This window comes from Doryrhamphus excisus, linkage group LG2, assembly GCF_037039965.1.
Source record: "Doryrhamphus excisus strain RoL-2023G ecotype Guam linkage group LG2, RoL_Dexc_Guam_v1.1, whole genome shotgun sequence".
In the NCBI taxonomy this organism is placed as follows: Eukaryota; Metazoa; Chordata; class Actinopteri; order Syngnathiformes; family Syngnathidae; genus Doryrhamphus; species Doryrhamphus excisus.
Genome location: NC_136358.1, coordinates 20,628,124 through 20,637,071, shown reverse-complemented (window position 1 = coordinate 20,637,071; position 8,948 = coordinate 20,628,124). Strand labels below are relative to the sequence as shown.

General features: G+C 48.1%; 2 protein-coding genes across 5 annotated transcripts in view; both read right to left on the bottom strand.

The window, feature by feature from the left end:
• Window positions 1-611: 611 nt before the first annotated feature.
• cyb5r3 (cytochrome b5 reductase 3) lies at window positions 612-4,035 on the bottom strand. Its single transcript, XM_058078462.2, has 9 exons — window positions 3,878-4,035; window positions 3,501-3,626; window positions 3,333-3,405; window positions 3,160-3,266; window positions 2,964-3,093; window positions 2,006-2,089; window positions 1,852-1,937; window positions 1,686-1,785; window positions 612-1,609 (listed from the first exon to the last, which is right to left on the bottom strand). The coding sequence occupies exons 1-9, from the start codon at window positions 3,896-3,898 to the stop codon at window positions 1,437-1,439; spliced, it is 900 nt and encodes a 299-aa protein (XP_057934445.2). The 5' UTR covers window positions 3,899-4,035; the 3' UTR covers window positions 612-1,436.
• Window positions 4,036-7,063: 3,028 nt separating this feature from the next.
• Window positions 7,064-8,948, bottom strand: part of syt1a (synaptotagmin Ia) — a 68,385-nt gene continuing 66,500 nt past the window's right edge. For all 4 annotated transcript variants that reach the window (XM_078787956.1, XM_078787949.1, XM_078787957.1 and 1 more), the window contains one exon: window positions 7,064-8,811. In XM_078787956.1, coding sequence (XP_078644082.1) covers window positions 8,605-8,811 — 207 coding nt within the window. In that variant the 3' untranslated portion in view covers window positions 7,064-8,604. The remainder of the gene's footprint in view (window positions 8,812-8,948) is intronic.

The window sequence follows — 8,948 nt, the reverse complement described above, 5'->3', positions numbered from 1 at the left end:
AGCGGAAACCTCACACACACTCAACAGGGGGCCCAGAAGAGCCCAAAAATGGCATAAAAACGCCAAAGTTTGAGGGTGTTGATTTTTGAAAAAAACATAAGGGGTTAGTGTCGTTTTTTTTAATTTTTCAACTTGCTGAAAATGCACTTTTCTGGTGAAAATAAGAAAGGAAACCTCACACACACACTCAACAGGGGCCCCAAAAGCACCAAAAAGGGAATAAAATGCCAATTTTAAATTTTGTGATTTTTGAAAAAAAACGTAAGGGGTTAATATGTCGTTTTTTTCAATTTTTTCAACTTGCTGAAAATGCACTTTTCTGGTCAAAAAAACAGCGGAAACCTCACACACACTCAACAGGGGGCCCAGAAGAGCCCAAAAATGGCATAAAATGCCAAAGTTTGAGGGTGTTGATTTTTGAAAAAAACGTAAGGGGTTAGTATGTCGTTTTTTTTAATTTTTTCAACTTGCTGAAAATGCACTTTTCTGGTGAAAATAAGAAAGGAAACCTCACACACACACTCAACAGGGGCCCCAGAAGCACCAAAAAGGGAATAAAATGCCAATTTTTAATTTTGTGATTTTTGAAAAAAAACGTAAGGGGTTAGTATGTCGTTTTTTTCAATTTTTTCAACTTGCTGAAAATGCACTTTTCTGGTGAAAATAAGAAAGGAAACCTCACACACACACACTCAACAGGGGCCCCAGAAGCACCCAAAAAGGGAATTTCAGTTTTAAATTTTGTGATTTTTGAAAAAAACGTAAGGGTATGTCGTTTTTTTCAATTTTTTCAACTTGCTGAAAATGCACTTTTCTGGTCAAAAAAACAGCGGAAACCTCACACGCTCATCAGGGGCCCCAGAAGCACACAAAAAGGGCATAAAACGCCAAAATTTGAGGGTGTTGATTTTTGAAAAAAACGTAAGGGGTTAGTATGTCGTTTTTTTCAATTTTTTCAACTTGCTGAAAATGCACTTTTCTGGTCATCAGATTTTACCGATACCCACAAACGCATCGAGATTAATCTAGATTTCCCTAGATTCTTTGGTCAGATGAGGAAGGCTAGCATGCCTTTGCAGGTCAGATGGATGACACGTGACGACGAGCGAGTTGTTTGCTTTTACTGCTTTAGCATATTAGCAAACAAGCAAAGTTGCTGCATACAATTCAGTACTAATGCATGTTGACGTGTTTCCATAATTTGTTTTCAGCAAAAAACATTCCTTACAAGCTTATGGAATGATGTTTTCCGGATGAAGCTTGGCTGTCTAATAAAGTGCTGATTGTTTGGTCATCAACTGGACCGTCGGTGCTAAAGACGCAAAGAGCCAACATTTAAGGCACCTAAATATTTGTTAGCGTGAAAGTGAGCCGGGAAAAGATCCACGTGTGACCACCAGGTGGCAGCAGTGCACCAGCACAAGCAAATCCATCGTCTAGAAGGTGAACCTGCGCTCGGCCGCGTGTCCCACCTTGTCCAGGTTGGGGTTGCAGGCGAACTGGATCATAGGAGGGGGACCGCACATCAGAATGAGGACGTCGTCGGCGGGCGGCGGCAGATGTTCCCGAATCATGTCCTCGCTGATGAAGCCCTCGCTGTACTCCCACTCTGACACACAGCAGAGAAACACGACATCATCACGCTGGTCTGGTGGCCACGTCAGAACATCAGAGAAGCAAAGTACTGGGGGGGGCTCGGTCCACGGTCAACCACAGCTTGAAGCGCTCCGGGTTGTTGACTTGAATCTCCTCCAACTCAGGCCTCAGCAGGATGTCCTTCTCCGTCTGCCGGGACAGGAAGTCACATGGTCAGAATGCCGGGGTGGGTAGGGGGACTGAGGGGGCGGTCACCTGGTTGGCAAAGATCAGGTGGCACACCGTCCGGTCCTGAGGGTCTTTCATGACAGCGGTGATGAGCTGCAGCATGGGTGTGATTCCTGCCGAGACATTCCTTACTTGGAGCAGACGTTCGCCTCAAAGACTCACGATGGACGTTGGACGTTACCGGTGCCGCCCGCGATCAGGCCCACGTGTCTGCTGGTCTTCGTCACAGCTGGACTCTTCTTGTCCGCCTGGATGGCAAAAACCCCTGGGCAGATGCACAAATATCACATTTATTACCATATACTACTATTACTACTACTAGTACTACTGCTAGACTGTAGATTTCACTGGTTTTTTGCTGCTGTGAAATAATAAACGGCGACAAAGCGAGGGAGTGATATCAAACGGCGACCGAACGATGAAGTGATATCAAATGGTGACAGAGCCAGTGGGAGCGATATCAAACGGCGAGGGAGTGTGAAGGAGCGCAAGGGAGCGATATCAGAAGGTGAGGGAGTGATATCAAACTGCGAGAAAGTGATATCAAACGGCGAAGGAGCAAGGAAGTGATATCAAACAGCGAGGGAGTGCGAGGGAGCGATACCAAACGGCGAGGGAGTGCGAGGGAGCGATATCAAACGGCGAGGGAGTGCGAGGGAGCGTTATCAAACGGTGAGGGAGCGATATCAAATTGCAAGGGTGTGATATCAAACGACGAGGGAGTGTGAGGGAGCGATATCAAACGGCGAGGGAGTGTGAGGGAGCGATATCAAACGGCGAGGGAGTGTGAGGGAGCGATATCAAACGGCGAGGGAGTGCGAGGGAGCGATATCAAACGGCGAGGGAGCGATATCAAACGGCGAGGGAGCGATATCAAACAGCGAGTGAGTGCGAGGGAGCGATATCAAATGGCGACAGAGTGAGGGAGTGATATCAAACGATGAGAAGGAGCAAGGGAGTGATATCAAACGATGAGAAGGAGCAAGGGAGTGATATCAAACGGCGACAGAGCCAGAGGGAGTGATATCAAACGGCGACAGAGCCAGAGGGAGTGATATCAAACGGCGACAGAACCAGAGGGAGTGATATCAAACGGCGACGGAGCGAGGGAGTGATATCAAACGGCCACGAGCGCTCACCTCTGCCCTTGTAGACCAGAAGGCCGCTGGGTCCTCTGAAGTCGATGGTATCGTTGATCCTGAGGCTCTCCAGGTGCTGACTCATCTTCCCGCCTTCTGGGAATTTGGGATGGACGCCTTTGAAGTAGACCTGTCCCAAAAGGAGGGCATGAGGAAGGAGGAGCTGCTACCAAGCCGGCCGCTATGAAGGCGTCACCTTGATGACCAAGTCCACGTAGCCTTTGTCGTCATCGCTGGACACGGGCGTGTAAGGTCGCACCACCAGCTTGCCGTCGATCTTGGCGGACAAGTAGATGTGCTGTCCTGGGAACATGAAACGCCACATTGTCTCCCTGTGTCTACGTTGTTGGTAAACGTCTTCATACCCACCCACGGGGAGACCCAGGACGTGACCCGGGGACGGCAGGGCGAACCGGAACTTCCTGGTATCATGGCTGACAACCTGGAAGCAACAACAACACCACTCTGGAAGACAACGGTACCTGAACGCAGCGCTCGCGAGACTGCCGAAAGAAGGCCCGTCAGTGAACGCCTCACCTGCTTATCGATAAGCCGCAGCGCGTACTTGATGTTGGGGTCCTCCAAAGTGATGGCGGGCCTCCTCTTGGAGAACAGAAGCCTGAAGATAAGGCTTATGATGCCGTCGAAGCCGCTCCTGATCAGCTGCGTTCAAAGGTCAACAGCTAGCATGAGCATTAGCGGCCAGGGCGTGTCGGGAACGTCGTCGTGTATTTAGCAGCGAGGTACGCTCTTGTTGTTAAGCAAAGAGGGACGTGAGTCACACTTTCCTGCGGGGAAGCTTGGAGGGCTTGCGGATACCTCCTCGCATGAGGCGCCGTACAATCTGCTAACGTTAGCCGAGTACACAAAGACACTAAGCACACTTAGCATACTTTTCTAGGAGAATTACTTACACCGACGATGTAAGACAGCATCTTCAGCGGGTCCGAACAAATTAAACTAGGACTACGATGATGACTGCTCGTCTGCAGCTGTTAACTTTACTGCCGTCAACTCGCCAAGCTCACGTTGGTGTTGAAGCGCATTTCCGCTCTGACTCTTTTAAAATAAAAGCAGCTTTGTGTTTCGTCCATAAACACATTTTCCCTGCTGTGATATGTACGTGTGTTGCTGTGTTAATGTACGCGTTTTATTAAACTTACAAACGTATGTCTGTTGTTATCATGTAAAAAAATGTATTTTAAAAACTTTCGTTTTGTGTCCAGTAAAATTGGTCTTTCGGTAAGGCAATGCTATAACGTCATTTCCGCCATTGAAACGTCGCTTCCACCCGACAGTTAGAATTTTCATATTAAAGGCTCTCTTCAAATACAAATACCGGATGCAGGTCTATTGACTCTATTTGTATATTTTACTTAGTGTCCACCAGGTGGCGGTAGTGTCATAGCAAAACAGATGATGTTCTCGGTGGTTTCATTGCTATGTTCACGTGTATTCTACTTTGTGCCCGCTAGACGGCAGTAGTGACCAACTTTATTGGCCTAATTCGAGGTTCTGCGTTTTACAAGTTATTTTTTTATGTATGGATATAAAATAAGTATAAATAATATATCACATTAAATATATATTTTGTAAAAGGCTAACAAAGTTAAGCAATGTATACAAAGCTTTGTGTTATTAATTTTAACATCATGGCTGTGTTGCAGAATTAAAAAAAACTGGATCTATGCACGTTGGATCTACATACGGAATATGCACTTTGGATCTATTTAGGGTATACGCACTGTGGATCTATGCATTTCAGATCTATGTACAGTATACACACTGTGGATCTATGCACTTTGGATCTATTTAGGGTATACGCACTGTGGACCTATGCATTTCAGATCTATGTACGGTATACACACTGTGGATCTATGCACTTTGGATCTATGTAGGGTATACACACTGTGGATCTATGCACTTTGGATCTATGTAGGGTTTACGCACTGTGGATCTATGCACTTTGGATCTATGTAGGGTATATGCACTGTGGATCTATGCACTTTGGATCTATGAACTTTGGATCTATGTAGGGTTTACGCACTGTGGATCTATGCACTTCGGATTTATGCACTTTGGATCTATGTAGGGTATACACACTGTGGATCTATGCACTTTGGATCTATGTAGGGTATACACACTGTGGATCTATGCACTTTGGATCTATGTAGGGTATACACACTGTGGATCTATGCACTTTGGATCTATGTAGGGTATATGCACTGTGGAACTATGCACTTTGGATCTATGTAGGGTATATGCACTGTGGATCTATGCACTTTGGATCTATGAACTTTGGATCTATGTAGGGTTTACGCACTGTGGATCTATGCACTTCGGATTTATGCACTTTGGATCTAGGGTATACACACTGTGGATCTATGCACTTTGGATCTATGTAGGGTATACACACTGTGGATCTATGCACTTTGGATCTATGTAGGGTTTACGCACTGTGGATCTATGCACTTTGGATCTATGTAGGGTTTACGCACTGTGGATCTATGCACTTTGGATCTATGTAGGGTATACGCACTGTGGATCTATGCACTTTGGATCTATGTAGGGTATACACACTGTGGATCTATGCACTTTGGATCTATGAACTTTGGATCTATGTAGGGTTTACGCACTGTGGATCTATGCACTTCGGATCTATGCACTTTGGATCTATGTAGGGTATACGCACTGTGGATCTATGCACTTTGGATCTATGAACTTTGGATCTATGTAGGGTTTACGCACTGTGGATCTATGCACTTCGGATCTATGTAGGGTATACGCACTGTGGATCTATGCACTTTGGATCTATGTAGGGTATACGCACTGTGGATCTATGCACTTTGGATCTATGTAGGGTATATGCACTGTGTATCTATGCACTGTGGATCTATGCACTTTGGATCTATGTAGGGTAGGCTACCTATGAGCGGTAGGACCCCGTCGGTGCGAGGCGGTGCGGTGCGGCATGACAAGAAGACATGTCGGGTGTCCGTATGAACAGGAAAGAAAGCATTTTTATTGGTCATTTGTGTATATGAAGTCGGAGAACAACAGTCAGGAAACTCCACGAGGTGAATCACTACACAAAGTGGAAAAGATGGGATGTAAAAAAGAATGCGATGAGCCAAGCAGCTCATGTTGGGAGAAAAGAGTTCAAGAGCAGGAGATTACAGAGCAGATATTCAAGCACACCAAGGCAACGAGGATCTTCCTACACTTGACACAGCGCGGCTTTGGCCGGGAATTTGGTAGGGAATGGTTGGGGGGGGGGACCTGGTGTTGCTGTGCAGTTGAATGGCTTTTGTTTCGTGGTTGTGCACTGCCAGCCCGTCCCTGGAGCCCAGGGCTTGTGCCCACGGGGAATATTTCAACCCATCGTGTCTCTCTATGGAGCCTCGAGGGTAGACAGTGCAGCTGGGTAGACAGGAAGTGACCAAAGTTGAACAAAATGGGAAGCAATACGCTTCCGTTCGTCTGGAGAGACTGAAAATGCAAAAGTACACCACTAGCAACGTAAGAAGAGCACCACAGGCCGCATGGACGTTGGACATCGGGATGGGGATACAAACGGGATACTTGATATTGACTCCACATGTACCGTAGAAGATGGGAATATCTACACCGCTTTGGACTCCCTGAAACTGGAACCGCTGGGCGAGAAGAAAACCAAACTGGAATGTACGTGTGCTGCTTCCTCGCCCCTCTAGAACGTACGCCTTGATTTCTTTCCTCTGGTGAAGACGATGGCCTGAACACGCACACGAACGTATCGCACACGAACGCATCGCACACGAACGTATCGCACACGAACGCATCGCACACGAACGCATCGCACACGAACGTATCGCACAGCGCTCTCGCGATTCTCGGGTGGGGGGTGGGGTGAAAGGCAACAACATCACAAGGTAACAATGTATCCTACGTAACCTAGGTAATTCTAGGCATCCTATGTATCCTGGGTATTCTAGGCATCCCAGGTATCCTAGGTATCCAAGGTATCCTAGGCATCCTAGGTATCCAAGGTATCCTAGGCATCCTAGGTATCCAAGGTATCCTAGGCATCCTAGGCATCCTTGGCATCCTAGGTATCCCAGGCATACCAGGTATCCCAGGTATACCAGGTATCCTAGGTATCCCAGGTATACCAGGTATCCTATCTATTCTTGGTATCCTAGGCATCCTAGGCATACCAGGTATCCTAGGTATCCTATGTATCCCAGGTATCTTAGGTATCCCAGGTATCCAAGGCATCCCAGGTATCCTAGGCATCCTATGTATCCTATAGGTATTCTAGGCATCCAAGCATTCCAGGTATCCTAGGCATCCTAGGCATACCAGGTATCCTAGGAATCCTTGGTATCCTTGGTATCCTAGGTATCCTATGTATCCCAGGTATCCTAGGAATCCTTGGTATCCTTGGTATCCTAGGTATCCTATGTATCCTAGATATCCTGGGTATCCTAGGTACCCTATGTATCCCAGGTATCCTAGATATCCTGGGTATCCTAGGTACCCTATGTATCCTAGGCATCCTAGGTATCCTATGTATCCTAGATATCCTGGGTATCCTAGGTACCCTATGTATCCCAGGTATCCTAGATATCCTGGGTATCCTAGGTACCCTATGTATCCTAGGCATCCTAGGTATCCTACATGTCTACGCACGCACGGCATCACAGTGGCACACCAAGCAGTCGGCGGCGACGCGTCTTGGTTAGAGCAACTACACGAGAACATTGACAACATTTACAAAGTCCTCCTCCAGCTAGCAAATTGGACGACCATTAACCGGTAGGCTGGGGGGGAGGGGATGGGGGGGGGCGTCCTGGCGCCAATCAAGTCTTTGGCTCCTTCGCTTCAGCGCCTTTTTCACGAGCAAACATCGTCCGGCGACAGGAAGATGAGGCACGAGGGCAACGGAAGTGAAAGTGGGCGTGGCGCCCCCTGCGGCCAACGACAACGCAGAAGAAGAAGAAGAAGTTGAAGGAGAAAGCGTGCGCACGCAGCGGCCGGCCACGTCGGTGTAAAGCTGGCAGTAAAAACATGGCGGCGCTGGCGACCAGCACGTGGCAGTGTTTCAATTAGCCGGGAAGACTTTTTCTTTTTTCTCCGCCGTGATGGACAGCAAGCGGCTCCGAGCAAAGATTGTTCAAAGAGAAGATGCACACACACACACAGAGGACACGAGCTTGGTGCTTTTGTCATTTGGTCATGGAGGGGGGCGGGGGGGGGGGGGGGGGTCTGAGAAACCAAGCAGTTAATGGCCTGCTAGCTTTGTCCTTAGCATCGTCACGGTCGCTGCGTTCGATTGGACGTCACGTTGGCTTTCCTCTAGATCCTTTAAAATAGAACATCCCATGAAAAACATCCAGATATTCGGAAACAACATAGAAACACAGCAACTAGAAACCCCGCCTACAGGATATGTACACCTTCTGTCCGTCATGCGCTAGCGATACACCTCATATTGCTTCAAAGGGGGGGCGGGGAGGAAAAAGCCAAACCAGAGACCCTGATAGAAAAAGGATGGCGGTGAGGGGGGGGGGGCGACACGTACGGGTATGTATCACTGAGGTATTTACACAGACTGGCTAAAGAGTACTACAAGGCAGGAGCGTGGGGGGGCGGGGCCTGCCTACTTCTTGGTGGACAGCTGGGCGTCCACCTCCTCCTCGGGCTTGAGCACGTGCCACTGGGCGATGGGTCTCCGTGGGTTGGCCAGCATGTCGGACCAGTGGCGCAGCTCCGTGCCCGAGCTGTTCAGGCCCACAAAGACTTTGCCGATGGCGTCGTTCTTGCCGATCTTGTCGTAGTCCAGGACCGTGATCACCACTTGCACTTTCTGCAAACAAGGAACACGTGACTGTTTGACAGCAGGGGGCAGCGTGGAGCAGGAAGCTGGACGACGCCTGGAAGACGCTGCTTCCATCTATTTTACAAGGCTGACTCGCTAGCACCTCTACAGGAACAAAATGGTAC

What these genes read in the sequence shown, in the direction of transcription:
- cyb5r3 (XM_058078462.2), bottom strand. Translation starts at nt 3,898, where the DNA reads ATGCTGTCTTACATCGTCGGT. An exon ending in TGCTGTCTTACATCGTCGGT is followed by an intron (nt 3,627 to 3,877) that starts GTAAGTAATTCT and finishes CTTTGAACGCAG; the next exon opens with CTGATCAGGAGCGGCTTCGA. An exon ending in TGCGGCTTATCGATAAGCAG is followed by an intron (nt 3,406 to 3,500) that starts GTGAGGCGTTCA and finishes TGTTGCTTCCAG; the next exon opens with GTTGTCAGCCATGATACCAG.